Source organism: Lytechinus pictus, chromosome 2 (genome assembly GCF_037042905.1).
Source record: "Lytechinus pictus isolate F3 Inbred chromosome 2, Lp3.0, whole genome shotgun sequence".
NCBI classification, from domain to species: Eukaryota; Metazoa; Echinodermata; class Echinoidea; order Temnopleuroida; family Toxopneustidae; genus Lytechinus; species Lytechinus pictus.
Window position 1 is genome coordinate 38,475,848 of NC_087246.1, and position 18,047 is coordinate 38,493,894.

Here is an 18,047-nt window from a genome sequence, read left to right on the forward strand (position 1 = left end):
TATATTTTTTTTTTAAATACATCAAGCGCGTACTTCATGCAATCGACGCGTTAACATTAGCGCGTACATCAATAACTACCTTGTTACGCAACTTGTATGCAGCGAGTGACGTCACCTTAGTGAATATAACGCCGCAATTGACAATACAACGCAGTATATTCCCTGAGGTGACGTCAAAACCTAGAATATAACAAATGCGATCCTCGCAGTTATGGTCACGTGATGGTGTATTGACCTATCACTGATTCGAATCTACATAACCTATGTAATATAACAAAATATCGGCTCGCGCTTCGCGCTCGCATTAATTGTCTACTGAGATACACAGCTTGCATGTTCTTTATTTGTAGGAATATCAAAAATTCACAGCTCGCGCTTTGCGCTTGCATTATTTGATGAGCAAATGACAAGCTTTTGTGATTGAAAAAAGTGCATAGAATCAGATTTAATGTCCATTTTTTTTCCAAAAAAAAACCAGACATCCGATGCAATCTAAAAACATCATCTCGCGCTTAGCGCTGTTTATGTATACTGAGAAACGGTTTTTTTTAATGATAAAAAAAAAGGCTGAAGAATGTCAAGTTTTCAGGTCGCATTATCAAAATATGGTACTTACTGTACATCCATTCAATTTGAGTGAGATATGTATCATCCTTATGGGTCACTGCAGAGAGTCCTTAATAGGGGTTCATTTTCATGTCAGAGTATCGAAGATTTCAGCTCGGGAAGTTTCGTACTCAAGTTAATTGTTGAGGATTGTAAAAATTGCTTAGAATGTCAAATATGCATGGATTCGAGGAAAGGGAAATGGAAGGAAAGGGAAAGGGAGAGAAGTGGGGCATGATTGGGAAGGGAAGAAAAATATTTATTAAAAAAAAGAAAGATGTTGCTTCATAATAAAGAGGGACACTTCAGTGACACTTTTCAGAAACGAGGAGGAAAAGCCTCGGGGACTAAGTTTGGGGGAAAACATACCCTAAGTACGTTACTACGTTTGGGTCGTCGTAAATAAAAACTTTGGAAAAAAAAAAACATACAAAATACCTACATTGACCCCGCGATTGACCATGACCAGTATTTCAAAACCACTTTTTTTCAATCGGTTTTTGGTACAGATATATATATTTGACTAGCCCCCATAGTAGTGGTAGTAGTAGAAGTAGTAGTAGTATAGTAGTATAGTAGTAGTGTGGTATAGTAGTAGTAGTAGTAGTAGTATAGTAGTAGTATAGTATAGTATAGTAGTATTTAGTCGTAGTAGTACTAGTAGTAGTAGTAAAAAAAAAAGGCTGAAGAATGTCAAGTTTTCAGGTCGCATTATCAAAATATGGTACTTACTGTACATCCATTCAATTTGAGTGAGATATGTATCATCCTTATGGGTCACTGCAGAGAGTCCTTAATAGGGGTTCATTTTCATGTCAGAGTATCGAAGATTTCAGCTCGGGAAGTTTCGTACTCAAGTTAATTGTTGAGGATTGTAAAAATTGCTTAGAATGTCAAATATGCATGGATTCGAGGAAAGGGAAATGGAAGGAAAGGGAAAGGGAGAGAAGTGGGGCATGATTGGGAAGGGAAGAAAAATATTTATTAAAAAAAAGAAAGATGTTGCTTCATAATAAAGAGGGACACTTCAGTGACACTTTTCAGAAACGAGGAGGAAAAGCTTAGAATGTCAAATATGCAGTGAAGGGGAAATTGATGCACAGGAGGTGAATCCCCTCCCATGAAGATAAATCTATAGGAAAAATAAAAAATGAAATGGTAGACGGTAGAAGAAAAAAATTGAAAAAAAAATAGAACAAAAAGGTAAAATAAAACAAAGAAGAGAAGAAAGAATAAATATAATATTTCGTATTCTCTCCGTCTTTCTCTATGTTCTCTTTTTTTTACTTTCCTTTCTCTCCTTTCTTTCTCCTTCTCTTCTCAACTTTATCTTGGACTTTTTTGTTTGTACTACCTTCCTTATTTCTTTTGTTTGCCCTCATTTTAAAGAGTTTTAGTGGCAAATTATAGCCCACATGAATTTAGATTAAAAAAAAACATTGTTAGCACGCTGCCAGTACTCACTCGCTTCATTTTCTTTCCCTGTATTTTAACCATCCAAAACCTGTTGTTGATCTGATGCAGTCTTTTATTACAGACTGCTGTCTATCGAATTGATTCATCAGCATAATTATGCCCGGGGGGGGGGGGGGGGGCAGTCAAATGAATTGCTGTACACACGCGTGGCCAAATTATTACCAAACACCCCCTAAACATTTTTTTCTCTGTGTGCAAAATAACCCCCTAAACAAGTTTTTCGCGGGATTTATTTACACATTTTGACCCCTAAACAAGTTGTCGCCAGAATATGACCGCAGGGAAAAAGCTTGGGGGAAAAAACATGCATGCCCTAAACACGTTTCAATAGTCTTTAAAAAAAGCTTTGAAAAAAACATACCCTAAATACGTTAGACCCTGCGATTGACCAGTCTTTCAAAACTACCCCCCCCCCCTTTTTTTTTTTTTTTAATCGCGTGGCCCGCGTCCAAAACTGAAAAAAAACTACCCCTTTAAACGCGTTTTTGGGGTCACGCGTGTGTACAGCAATACATTTGACTGCCCCCCTGCTCCTCTAAAATGCAGTATACTTTCACCAAGACGTGATTAAAAGTTTGTGTAAATTTTAAGATTCTGAACTTTCTAATCGTCTCTCTGCTTATGTTCAAACTCTGTACTTTATAATCGAGGAACAGTGTAACCGGTGGGAAGGGGTGGGGGGCTGGTTGCTTCTGGTCCTCTCCTCAACCTTATTCAATAATATTAACATGTACAAAAACGTGAAAATTAGTAAATTACCATAAAAATTTGATTTTCTTTTTGCATGTTAATGTTAACCCCCCCCCCCCCCCCCTCTCCGTTCCGTTCCATCTCTGATCTACCTCTTTATTATTTTGCTGTTTGTTTTTGTTTAATATTTTGTCTTTGCATGAGTACGAGTTGTCCCCACCACAGGCCTCAGCTTTGCCAAACTATAATGTATTTCACAATAGATGGCGCACGCGGAATTCCTTTTTTTAACATCCGGGTTATTTTGCATTGGTTTCTATGATCAACAACAAACAGTCAAGAGTTAGGCACAAGAAACTGTCGTATTTTTCAGCCGAAAGAGAACTAGATATCTACAATTCAAAATGGTGAGTTGTTAAATTGATCCATTATTATGTTTCTTAACTTACATTTTGTTCTGTTGTGCGATTTATTGAACGATTTTGTGTATTAAGTTAAAAGTAATGATGGCAGCAGGATTTATCTAGTTGATGCGGACTCTACCAAGTTGCTAGGCGGACAGCCCAGGCAGGCTGTTGGCTGTCGGTAGGCTGAGAATCTGCCTGCAGCACGCGCATCAGCCGATTTGCCCATTTTGATATTTGAAGTTTATCATGATTTTATTTCAAAATTCAACGTTTGGATTTGTTGATATGTGTGTGATACGTATTGATTTGGAACAAATTATTTTACCTAAATTAAATGTGGTAACAACATGCACACATTTAAAAAATCATTTTTTTTTATTATTCAATCAAAAAAATTTCACATTCATAGAATCATTCATACTCAGTTCACACAAAATGAATAAAAATCATTAATACCAAACGGAAGGCAAGATCCTAGATTAAAAATCACTTGAGGGCGAGGTAATTATAAAGTAAGTCAAGGGTTTCGCTGATATCATGATGACAAAGTCAAAATTCCATGCCAATCGACTAGTTCCAGGGCTCTTTTGACCATTTTTGGCCTGGGGCTAAATCGCCCCCAACCCCTGCGTAATATTTTTCCCTGGCTCAGAATGCAGTGCTTTGTCTGTATCACACTCAAGGTCATTACATGCCGCCACGCACAGAAAAATCAAGCCATAGAAGTTGTGTGTTGTGGACACCAGAAGTTGGGTCGCAGCACACGCGACCCACTGGTTAGAAATCCACTGCCAAATGCGGTTCATGGTGCGAGTTTAGTATACTATTACTAATACTAACCTCGCAATACGTGTGAGTGTGTCTGTATATGTGTATCTTTACCGTTCTAAGAAAATAACATTAACCTGCAATACATATATATATACAGATATTCCAAAATCTGACTCAAATTCTAAATGGTTGAAAAGGCATCTAGACATAATCTACAGTGGCTAAACTTACTAATGGACACAGACTCACTCCTTGCCCTTTCTTGAAAAAGTCTCAAAATTGGTGATTTGAAGCCGGTTCGCAGTACCCCACACGTATTAATTCACCGTCGAATCCAAAATGGAAATCGCGAAAGCATATTGCACACGGGTTGTGCGCAATTCGCATAATTTGCCATTTTTTAAACCCTGGCCCATGGAGAACCATTTTTACTCTGTTTTTCTTTTCTGTAATTTTACATGTCTAGTAGACATATAATTACTCAAGTTGTATTGTATGATGATTTGTAAGTCTTTATGGCTGAATAAATAATAAAAATGATTTGGGCTATACATGTAGATGCTACTTGATAGGCTTAATCTTTTAACATTTGTCACTCTCTGATGGTTGTGTCGGGAGTTTGATTGTAGTTAGAAATTGTTATTTTTTATTGTTAAACTTTTTCTTTTTATGATTATATTGATGATTGGTGACACCACATTAGCTGCGGGCTTAATTTCGTCTAAGATGTAGGATTAGGGGTAGGTTCGCAATAGGGTTTTATGTTAGGTTTAGGATAAGGTATAGCGTTATTCCCAGGGTTGAAGTTGGTCATGAATTAGATTAGTGAGTGGAATTTAGAATGGAGCAATCGTCGCTGGAGAAAATGTCATGGAACCTGATGATCATATGTTATACTGATATGAATACTTGTCATGCTAATTTTGGAAATGGTAAAGAGTAAATCAATTGGATAGATCTATAGACTCAATACTCGGTGCCAATAAATTTTATGCATGTAATGAGTAAAGAAAGATCTAACAATTATGGTAGATTTACTGATTATTTCATTTTTGTCTCGCCTGCATAGCAGAGCGAGACTATAGGCGCCGCTTTTCCGACGGCGGCGGCGGCGGCGTCAACATCAAATCTTAACCTAAGGTTAAGTTTTTGAAATGACATCATAACTTAGAAAGTATATGGACCTAGTTCATGAAACTTGGACATAAGGTTAATCAAGTATTACTGAACATCCTGCCTGAGTTTCAGGTCACATGACCAAGGTCAAAGGTCATTTAGGGTCAATGAACTTAGACCATGTTGGGAAAATTATTTTCAAAATCTTAACCGAAGGTTAAGTTTTTGAAATGACATCATAACTTAAAAAGTATATGGACCTAGTTCATGAAACTTGGGCATAAGGTTAATCAAGTATTAGTGAACATCCTGCTCGAGTTTCAGGTCACGTGACCAAGGTCAAAGGTCATTTAGGGTCAATGAACTTTGGTCAAGTTGGGGGCATTTGTTGAATTACTATCATAACTTTTAAAATTTATGGATCTAGTCCATGAAACTTGGACATAAGGTTAATCAAGTATTAGTGAACATCCTGCCTGAGTTTCAGGTCAAATGACCAAGGTCAAAGGTCATTTAGGGTCAATGAACTTTGGCCAAGTTGGGGGTATTTGTTGAATTACCATCATAACTTTGAAAATTTATGGATTTAGTTCATGAAACTTGGACATTAGGTTAATCAAGTACCACTGAATATCCTGTGTGAGTTTCAGGTCACATGACCATGGTCAATGGTCATTTAAGGTCAATGAACTTTGGCCGTGTTGGGCGTATATGTTAAATTACCATCCTAACTCTGAAAGTTTATGGATCTAGTTCATAAAACTTGGACATAAGAGTAATCAAGTATCACTGAACATCCTGTACGAGTTTCAGGTCACATGACCATGGTCAAAGGTCATTAAAGGTCAATGAACTTTGGCCGTGTTGGGGGTATTTTGTTGAATTACTATCCTAACTCTGAAAGTTTATGGATCTAGTTCATAAAACTTGGGATATAAGAGTAATCAAGCTTCACTGAACATCCCCTGTGAGTTTCAGGTCACAAAACCAAGTCAAAGGTCAGTTAAGGTCAATAAACTTAGGCCATGTTGGGGTAATTGTTGAAGTGCCATCATAACTTTGAAAGTTTATGGATAGAGAATGAATGAAATGTGGACATGGGTGTAGTTGACAAGTCTTAAGTCACCGTTCAAATGTCATCTATGGTCAATGAACATGGTATTATATCATTATATGAATGGTGTTTTTGTGAATGATTATTTTATAGTAGTTTTCAAAGTTAGCACTGCTGCTATGTTAAATTGCGTAATGCAGGCGAGACTGCCAGAGGCGTTCCACTTGTTATGTTTCTCGACACATAACCCTTCCCTGGATTGGAATATTTACCAACAAGTATCCCCAGCCCTTTTTTCTTGAAAGTATCAGACTGCATGTCCTAGCAGAATCAAATTTATTCATTAATATTATGTACACATCTGATTTTTTTTTTTCATTTTATTTCATTAGCCTCCAAAGAAAGGGAAGAAGAAGGGTAAGAAGAAGTCTGCAAAGGCCAAGACTCCAACTGTCATTGATGGAATCTCTACAGAGGAAATGTCTAAGGAGCAGGTATGTTCTCTTTTTAACACAATAGATCTACATATCTTGTGTTAATTTCTTAAAAATCTATGTTGTTTTACCCTCAATTCTGATGATTTTCTGTTTCCTTCTTGAATTTTGAATAAATGAATTAAGTGTGTAGTATATAATGTCCATCTTTTAACTTCCCTCTTTATTCTGTAGGTTTAAAGGTAAAAGAATGTACCGTAGTTGCAGCAAACAATGAAAAAGTCTATAAAATATATGTTAATTGTCACCCTATTATCACAGATCTAGATCTGGTACAATAACATAAACTTGTCCTTTTGAAATCATGAAATCATGAAATCTCAGCTGAATAAACACAGATCAGCATATATGGGACAAATTATTAAAGGACAAGTCCACCCCAACAAAGAGTTGACTTGAATAAAAAGAGAAAAATCCAACGAGTATAACACTGAAAATTTCATTAAAATCGGTTGTAAAATAAGAAAGTTATGACATTTTGAAGTTTCACTTAATTTCACAAAACAGTTATATGCACATCCTGTTCGGTATGCAAATGAGGGGACTGATGACATCACTCACTATTTCTTTTGTATTTCATTATATGAATTATGATTTATTGCCATTTTCTCCTCATTGTCCTTGAAACAAAGTTTCATTCCTCCCTGAACACGTGGAATTACCATCGCCTTAACATTTTATGGTTCAGTCAAGTTGGTCCTTATTGTCAAATCTGTAAAAATTGAAATATTCTATATTTCAAACAATAAAAAACAAAAGAAATAGTGAGTGAGGGACATCATCATCTCTCTCATTTGCATGTCATTGAGTTGTGCATATAACTGTTTTGTGAGAAATAAGCGAAACTTTAAATTGTCATAACTTTCTTATTTTACATCCGATTTTGATGAAATTTTCAGCGCTATGCTTGTTTGATTTTCTCTATTGATTCAAATCAACATTTTTATAGGGTGGACTTGACCTTTAATATTGCTTGGAAAAATACCTGACAGTTGATAGGAATTCATGTTTATTTTGCTCATTTCTCAGCAATTACACATTTTTTTCCTGAGTCATTTGGCACATATTATTTTATATTTATACATACAAACACTTGGGTGGTCATTTTATTGGATTCTGAAAGAACTCATTTTGAGATTGTAACCACAACTGGCATTTCTCTTTGTCATTTTCAATAATCATTAACTAATTCTAAATAATAAATGCATGCCCTGCTGCACTAGAGAACCCTCACCCAAATATCGCATCGATATAATATAAAGAAGGAAAGTTATACACTCAACTAAGTGTGTGATTCATTAATGATTAAGGTCAAAGGTCATGTAGGTTCAGTGAACTTTATATCAAAATTTAAATCTTAATCAATGTTAAATTTTGAATATCATAACTTTGAAAGTTAATGGATCTATTGCATGAAACTTAGAAATAGGGGTAATCAAGTATTACTGATCATTTTGCATATGAGTTTCTGGTCACATGATCAAGGTCAAATGTCATTTTAATAGTGTCAATGAACTTAGTAATTTATTACCATAATGGTGTTTTTGTGAATAATTATTCTTCTTTAATAGCTGTTTTCAAACACAGTACTGCTGTTATATTGAATCGCATAATGCAGGCAAGTCTGCTAGATGCATACCACTTATTATAAAACCGGCATTGTGAAGTAGACTAACCTGATATTCCATTAGTGTAAATGCCTACATGTAACTGTCAATAATAAAAGCAGGGCCCGCTGGGAGAACAGTTTTCAGAACTGAAGTCCCTAGGTAAATATACCTATATTATTATTATCATTATTAATTAATAATTACTTTTTTATTATTATTATAGTTGGAGGAGCATATCACGAGGCTGAGAGAGGAGTTAGATAGGGAGAGAGAAGAGAGAAATTACTTTCAGCTTGAGAGAGATAAAGTGAATACATTCTGGGAGATCACCAAGAGGCAATTTGAAGAGTCTAAAGCTGGTCTTAGAAATAAAGATAGAGAGATGGAAGATGCTGAAGAGAGGCATCAAGTTGAAATTAAGGTTTGTCTTTATAACTATTCTCTGAATCTTTTAATGCAAATAATTGAAATTCTGATCATCTGCATTAATATTGAATACCCTAATTAACTCAACATAAACTTAATTTTAATGATTTCCATGATTATGCTATATTTATGCTTATCAATATTCCATGATGTTTTTGAAGATTTCAGAATTTTTTTTTTTATAGTTTCATACTTTGATTAATGTAAAAAATTTTGTAATACTGCATGCATGTGACATATTTTTCCTTTTCATTTACTAAATCATTTGAAATATCAACTTTGTTGCAGTATATAAAAGAAATAAGGTAACTGTATAAACAGTTGTGAACAATATCAGATAGAATTGTTTCTGTCCTTGTTTTAAACAATGAACTGCATATTCTGAAACATGTTTTCAGTGGGGTATGTTTTTCATTTGATGTCATTTATTTATTATAAACTTGTTGAATATTCAGATAATACCATTCAATATCCATGCAATCTGTAATTGTAGATTAAATATAGTAGTAACTTTCCTTTGCATAGGTTTACAAGCAGAAGGTCAAGCACTTGTTGTACGAGCATCAAAATAACATATCTGAACTGAAAGCAGAGAGTGCAGTGGCATTGAAACTTGCCCAGGATGATAACCGTTCATCAGAAGGTGATCTCAGGAAAGATAAACGCAATCTCAAAGTTTCTCTCAAGGAACAGGAGCTAGCTCATGAAGATATCATCAAAGATCTCAAAATGGTAAGAATTTGATGATTCAACAGAATTGTGAAAAAGGCCAAGCTGTCTCTTGTAAGACAACATGTACAGAGATTAGTTGAAATTCTTAATATTCATTTACCCAAAATGTTACAGAAAAATATTATATTTCCCTCTGTCTTCCCTTGCCAGAAAGATTTTATCAATCCGTCAAGAGTTTTTTACTGTTGTTGTTTTTGTTTGTATTTTAAAGGGGCAAGGGAGAATGCCTTCTAAACTCATGAATGAAGGAACACATTTACGTTTTGGTTGTGCACTTGGTTTTATTTGGTGATTAAATATGTTTTATTTGGTGATTAAACATGTTTGTTGACATTTTTATTAATGTTGTACTGTCAAACTTTGTGAGGTAGGGATTATTTTCTAGTAATATTGTCAACTTTCAATGTTTTGTTTCCACTTAGAAAAATGATGAGTTAGTAACCAATCTTAGAGCAGACTTTGAAAGAGAAGCAAGAGGTAAGAAAGATCATAAATTTTATTCCAGTCACGTCTATATGTCCAAATTACGCATTATAGTATGAAACATTTATTGTGATCATTGATTTTTTTCAGGTTATATGTAGACATGGCATAGATACTTTAAACAAAATGAATCATGTACCACCAATTTCTGTATCACACTTGAATTATCTATAGTGTCATATTTCATTAAATACAATAATTCAAATTAAACAAAAATAGTTATTCCATTCCATTGCTATTTTTTGGTTGAGTGGGATGGAGTATCAAAAGATTTACAATGAAAAATTATTGATTATAATTGTTGAAAGTAAAAGCTTGCTGGAAAAGTTGAAACAATGGATAGACATTTCTGGCTATCATCCTGTGATTTAGATCTCATATTTGATCTAATTCACAGGATGCAGCTAAAAGTGTATTTCTGATACAATATAATTACTCGTCAATCTTATTACATTTAATGATGTACAAGCTTGAAGTATGACATTTGATGCATGAGAATTAAAATCTATGGAATAAAAACTTTTGCTTATATTTAGCAGTTGCCTGAACTTATCATTATTCTGTACTTTTTTTTTTCCCCCTAGAAATTGAGGCTAAATACGAGAGGAAGATGCGTTCATTGAGAGAAGAGCTTGAACTAAGACGAAAGACAGAGATTCACGAGATTGAGGAGAGGAAGAATAGTCAGATCAATACACTAATGAGGAATCATGAGAAAGCTTTCAGTGATATCAAGAATTACTACAATGATATCACACTCAATAACCTGGCTCTCATTAACTCACTCAAGGTAATATTACTACAATGATATCACACTCAATAACTTGGTTCTCATTAACTCACTCGAGCTAATATTACTACAATGATATCACACTCAATAACTTGGCTCTCATTAACTCACTCAAGGTAATATTACTACAATGATATCACACTCAATAACCTGGCTCTCATTAACTCGCTCAAGGTAATATTACTACAATGATATCACTCTCAATAACCTGGCTCTCATTAACTCACTCAAGCTAATATTACTACAATGATATCACACTCAATAACTTGGCTCTTATTAACTTACTCAAGGTAATATTACTACAATGATATCACACTCAATAACTTGTCTCTCATTAACTCGCTCAAGGTAATATTACTACAATGATATCACACTCAGTAACTTGGCTCTCATTAACTCATTCAAGGTAATATTACTACAATGATATCACACTCAATAACTTGGCTCTCATTAACTCGCTCAAGGTAATATTACTACAATGATATCACACTCAATAACTTGGCTCTCATTAACTCGCTCAAGGTAATATTACTACAATGATATCACTCTCAATAACCTGGCTCTCATTAACTCACTCAAGCTAATATTACTACAATGATATCACACTCAATAACTTGGCTCTTATTAACTTACTCAAGGTAATATTACTACAATGATATCACACTCAATAACTTGTCTCTCATTAACTCGCTCAAGGTAATATAACTACAATGATATCACACTCAGTAACTTGGCTCTCATTAACTCATTCAAGGTAATATTACTACAATGATATCACACTCAATAACTTGGCTCTCATTAACTCGCTCAAGGTAATATTACTACAATGATATCACACTCAATAACTTGGCTCTCATTAACTCACTCAAGCTAATATTACTACAATGATATCACACTCAATAACTTGGCTCTCATTAACTCACTCAAGCTAATATTACTACAATGATATCACACTCAATAACTTGGCTCTTATTAACTCACTCAAGCTAATATTACTACAATGATATCACACTCAATAACTTGGCTCTTATTAACTTACTCAAGGTAATATTACTACAATGATATTACACTCAATAACCTGGCTCTCATTAACCTCACTCAAGGTAATATTCAACTTTATTACTCAAGAATATGATGGTTTAATTTCCAATATGAATTTTAATTTTGATATGTTGCAGTTTGATATTCTCCTTTTTCCATGGAACCTTTTTCTACCTAGTTCTATTAAAGCACAAGACTTAAATAAATATCTGGTCTTAGTTTTTTTGTTAGATAATTCTGTCACCACTGCTTACAACTTCGCTCTTGCATTAAACCTCTGAAAGTGTTTCATCATATTTGCTGTCAAATTGAATTTTCATTTTGTTGAAAATTTATGGAAAAGCATTTAGATTTGGCAAATATGCTATAGCAGGTGAGATAAAGAAGTATCAATATTATACTAGTATGCACTGCTTTGATGGAGAACAGTATGTTCAGATGTTATTTCTTAAAAATGCTTCACGCTGAGATTTGTATCTTTCTTTGTTGCCATAGGAACAAGTAGAAGAAATGAAGAAGAAAGAGGAGAGGATGGAGAAGCATATGAATGAGATCCAGGCTGAGAATAGACGTCTGAAAGAACCATTAGAGAAAGCCAGAGAGGAGGTAGCAGAACTAACCAGACAACTAGCTAATTATGAAAAAGACAAGGCTTCATTGGCGGTATGTATACATCCATCACATTGGAGTCTTTAGAGGACAAGTCCACCCCAACAAAAAAAATATTTGAATAAAAAGAGAAAAATCCAACAAGCATAACATTGAAAATTTCATCAAAATCGGATGTAAAAATAAGCAAGTTATGACATTTCAAAGTTTCGCTTAATTTCACAATACAGCTGTATGCACATCCTGGTCGGTATGCAAATGAGGAGACTGATGACGTCATTCACTCACTATTTCTTTTGTATTTTATTATATGAAATATGAAATATTCTAAATTTCTCCTCATTGTCAAGTGAAACAGTGATCAACTCCTCCCTATACATGTGGAATTAGCATTGTTTAATACTATATGGTTCAGTCAAGTCGGTCCCTACGGTCAAATCAGTAAAAAAAATGAAATATTGTATAATTCAAACAATAAAAAACAAAAGAAATAGTGAGTGATGGACATCATCGACTGACTCATTTGCATGTCACTGAGTTGTGCACATCACTGTTTTGTGAAAAATATTAAAGCAAAACTTTAAAATGCCATAAATTTCTTATTTTACATCCGATTTTGATGAAATTTTCAGTGTTATGCTAGTTTGATTTTTCTCTATTCAAATCAACATTTTGCTGGGATGGACTTGACCTTTAACTAGAGAATTATTTGGGAAATAATTAGACATTTTGGTGAAATCATTTGAACAATAATCCCAAGATAAACAATCCAATCCAATTGTTTTATACATGTATTTATATTTTATAAATAAAATTCACATTTGGAGTTGCAATGTGTTATGAATGATAAGCAAATATCCACCAATTTCATTTTAATATTATTATTCTTTAATTATATCTCCGTTCATATGGAATTATGTGGATGTTGAATATCGCCTCATTGAAATTTGGAATTGTCATGATTTCATACTAGTGAAAAGTATATTTAGGCCTAATGACAAGTTTGATTTTATTCTTAGTCATTGTTAACCATCATTGTTGGTCTTTAATCATTGTTTTGCCCATTAATAATGGAAAGAACAAAAACCAGTTGATGTCATGCCATTTATTTTGTATGGTTTTTCTTACAGAGTGCTAAAGCAAGGTTAAAGATCATGGATAAGGAATACAAAGATCTTCAATGGGAACATGATGTACTGGAACAGAGATTTGAACAGGTGAGCATAAATATATTGTATATTTCATTTCTACATGGTATGTAACGGATGTGTTGAAAAATGATTTGTTCATTTAAATATGTCACCTCTATACTTCTTTTTGTTAGCTCTCCCTTTTCTATGATTATCTGTTTGTTTTTAATTATTCTGTAATTCTGAAATTGAAACAGATGACGAAAGTGAAACCTATGTATAAAGATCACCCTACGGGAGACAAGAAAATTGTCTTTTTGCATAGGTTCCTTTTTTGCAGGTTTCAGTTGGAAAACTATTAAAGGTAACCCAAATTGATTGTCTTTTTAGATATGTACTTCTATTCAGGTGGTCACTAAAGCAGCTTTGACTGCATTTCAATTTCTTTCCCACCTACAGTTACAGAGTGAAAGAGATGAATTGTATGCCAAGTTTGTGAAGGCCATCCATGAGGTACAGCAGAAGAGCTCTTTTAAGAACCTTCTTCTTGAAAAGAAACTTGGTGCCCTCTCCGACACATTAGAGAAGAAGGAGGCTCAACTCAACGAGGTTCTTTCTGCGTCCAATCTGGATCCTACGGCACTCACTGTGGTTACAAGAAAACTGGAGGTACGAATTGTAGTGACTATGATGTTGGTGGTGATGGTGATGATGATGATGATGATGATGATGATGATATGATGATGATGATGATGAATAAGATGGCGATGGTGATGATGATGATGATGAATATGAATATGATAATGACGGCATTGACGACGAAGGTGATACTGGTGATGATGATGATGATATTGCTGATGATATTGCTGATGATATTGCTGATGATAATGATGATAATGATGATGAAAGTTAATGTGATGATGATCATCATGATAGCTGTTTAATATATCATCATGATGGCAGGCTTTAGACCAGATAAGTGGTGATCCCTGGTTATGGTGTTATGTGTCGTATGATATGTGTCATGATATATGACTAGAACTGATGAACCTTTTGCATCTCAATTTTTTTTCCGTGTAGGATGTCTTGGATTCCAAGAACAGTGCCATCAAAGATCTGCAGTATGAGCTGGCTCGAGTCTGCAAGGTAAGACTAATAGTCCTCATATGATTGAGAGCAGATATCAATTTGATTGACAGGGTTGTATTACATTTTATTAAGAAACTTGGAGGAAGATCAGATTGTGATAGCATTGATGTTAGGGTAGATGATTCATGATTTATAAACACTTTTTATAGTCTGCTTAACTTGTATGTATGTATGTATGTACGGTTACAGAACTAAGGTATATAGTTTGTCAAACTTGTATGGATAACTTTGTCATGCTGAAGGGTTTATTTTTAATTTTTTTTAATTATTTGTCTGAACATTGTCGATAGCTGTACATCTCACTCTTCCTCTGTGTTTTATCATACAGGCACACAATGACTTGCTCCGTACATACGAGGCCAAGCTACAGGCGTTTGGCGTTCCAACTGAAGAGCTAGGATTCAAGCCTCTTGAGAGCACGATAGGGGGACAGCAGCTGGGACAGGGAGCAGCGGGATTGGTGGCCGCTCCTACATAATCTCGTTCAATGGTCACTTACCATTCCAAGAACATTTGTGGAATATTGTTCATATAAACTCATTTGATCATCTTGAATTTCCAAAGTCATTCTGGAAGTACAGCATTCAGTAGCCATGTCTGTGACACTCTCCATTTATTCCCTCTTGAAAACCATTAGCCATTCTGCAAGTACCAACTATCTCACTAGTATTAGGTTGATATTTACTTTGGAAGAATGTCTACGACCCATACTTTTCATTGTTATTTTGTAAACATGCATATACCAAAGTACACCATTGATTTTGGCATCAAGTGTCTTTATGTATCTTGATTACTTCAGTTAGTTACACAATTGAAGCATTCACACAAAATGTTCTTATGATCTAATCTTGAAATAAAAATAAAATGCCCTAATATCACCTATTGAAACACAACAGTCCTGACATCAGAGAGAAACAAATTGCATGTAATAGAATGTTATCTTTATTATGTGCATAACCTTTTCCGTCCAAAATCAAATTATTTTAGGAAGCCCAGGGATATTTATTTTTTAGTTTAACTCTTCCTTTTCAGAATTCTCTGATATTTGAAGTGGGATGGGGGGGGGGTGGATTTTAAGTTCACCTTCTACATTTCAAGTATTTGAAGAGTTGGAAGATATCACACTCTTTGGTTGATTTGTTATTGGGAATATCATCACACTACCTTAGATTGTGACATGGTACTAGAGAAGCCTGTCCATCAATTTATCCCAAGAGCTTGTATTTCTTTTAAAAAAAAAGGACTTTTTAACTTAAATGCCCAAATTCACAAAGATGATAGAGAATCTCTCATTACAATTTCCTTACAAACATGGTTCATGCAGATTTCATGCATTATCACTTAATTCAACGCATATTCTGTATTTAGACAGGTACGGTATTGATTGCTAACCAGCATCACCTTTTGTCATAGGATGCTAAATTCATGATTGCATTTGCTTGTTGCTTAGGAAATGAATGAGCCCAATCTGTACATTAATGAATTTTCATGAACAGTGGATTCGAACCATAGCAAACAGAGCATGCATTTAGCCCCCTATGACAAAACATGTTCACTTTTGGACATTTTTTAAGATTATGTTAGCAAGACCAAAGGATGACATCTCCATAAACCATCTATTCAAAGGCACCTTTATGAATTTGGGCAAGAGACCTTCATGTTGCAGGATGTAGGTCTTACAGAGGCATCAAAGTTTTTATGTGGTATATATTCTATACTTTGTGTGTCTAAGTTAATTCACTCTACACATTCAGTTCATACAGGTGTACTTATATTTTATGTAAATATTTGTAAAAAAATATTGGATTATAGAAAATTTGTTAAAGTTCATTGCTTTGATGAACATATGTTTGTTCATCAATGTGAATAAAATGCTTCTAAGAGTGTACAATAATACTTCTGGTTCTTTTTTCGGGAAGTGATTTGGCATAAGTTACACAACACAAAGTAATCAGTAATCACATTTCAATCATTATTTGTCCCTCCTCTTTTTCACACATAAGCACCAATATATAACACTGTTTCCATTCTTTTTTTGTCAACCCTTAAAGAGGAAGTTCACCCTGAAGTAGTTTGTTGTAAATATTGCAGAAAACATTATAAAATATATTGGTGAAGGTTTGAGGAAAATCCATTAAAGATTAAAAAGGTTATTAGAATTTCAAGTTTGGGATTGGTGACGTCATAAACGAGCAGCTGCCCCTTATGCTATGTAATATAAATGCATAAATTTCAATTTTTTAATGGTTCGTGGGGACTTACTTTTTTTTTCTTTTTTGGAAGGGGTGTGAAATTATTTGTCTATTGATATACTGAAGGTACAGTGAAAACCATTTTCAATTTTCTGAGAAAATGACATTTCAATTATTTTTTTACCACACAATATGTAGGAAAGCTGTTCGCATATGACATCACAAATCAAATTCTAGTAACTTTTTTAATTCTCTAATGAATTTTTCTAAAACTTTCGGTAATATTTTTTAATTATTTTTTTTCTGCTATTTTTACAATTAACTTTTTGTCAGGGTGAACTTCCCTTTAAAAGAAGGCATAAAACAAGGCACTGTTAACATCTAGTTCAGTTTACTTCTCAACCCTTCCTCTCTTCTGCCTTTTTTTTCTCTAATCCTCCCTCTTCCACTGAATGTCTTTCTCATTCTCAGTCACCTCATCAAAATGTCTTAACTATCCTCTATCAATTTTTTTGTTTAAATATCCACCCTTCTCTTTCCCTCAAAGTAGTTTTCTAGACACCTATCCACCTCTCCGTCACATTCCCCCCCCCCCATTACGAGAAGGGCTTATTAACATACCGGTAATCATATTTCATACCCAATAGGGTTTATTTAGTCAAGACTACGCCTCATGAATATTCATGGAACAGAATATAGGATAATTTCTAACGCTAAGATCAGCTCGACCGGTGTGGCGTAATTGGCAAAACAATGCACTACTGAAAGTTTTTACTGCAGTAAAGATCGTTGACGCAGGTTCAAATATCGCCTTGAACAATTTTTCAAATTCTCTTTATTCATGAAAAATTGAGCCAAGACTCTGAAAAAAATACAAGTCCAAGATTTGTAGTCAAATCCTCAAAATCAGCCCCTATCGTGTGTGTAAAAAACATACTCGTCCCAGTCCTGTTCAGCTCTCTCTGTTGCCTTTCTAAGATTTTTCTCTTATTTCACTTCTTTTCTCCATCACTCTTGGGTTTCCTCTGTCTCAACCTCTTCCAGTCGCAACAACTCTTTTACTCTTCAATACCTTTCATATGTATCCTCAGTTTCATGATAATTTCTCTGGCGACTATTGCTCTGCTGTAAATGCCGCGCACTAATGGAATAACTTACTTCAAACCTGGATTTAACACTATAAAAGTATACTCTATCCTAAACCCAACATAAAACCTTATGGCAACCCTAACCCTATATCTCAGATGAAATAAAGCCCGGAGCAACTGTCA

At 34.4% G+C, this 18,047-nt stretch overlaps 1 protein-coding gene across 1 annotated transcript; it reads left to right on the forward strand.

Annotated features, from left to right (window-relative positions):
- The first annotated feature begins 3,061 nt into the window (after window positions 1–3,061).
- On the forward strand, window positions 3,062–17,278 carry LOC129279913 (dynein regulatory complex subunit 4-like). Its single transcript, XM_064115717.1, has 11 exons — window positions 3,062–3,179; window positions 6,513–6,614; window positions 8,448–8,645; window positions 9,176–9,382; window positions 9,805–9,859; window positions 10,450–10,655; window positions 12,192–12,359; window positions 13,436–13,522; window positions 13,895–14,104; window positions 14,516–14,581; window positions 14,913–17,278. The coding sequence occupies exons 1-11, from the start codon at window positions 3,177–3,179 to the stop codon at window positions 15,060–15,062; spliced, it is 1,452 nt and encodes a 483-aa protein (XP_063971787.1). The 5' UTR covers window positions 3,062–3,176; the 3' UTR covers window positions 15,063–17,278.
- Window positions 17,279–18,047: the final 769 nt, after the last annotated feature.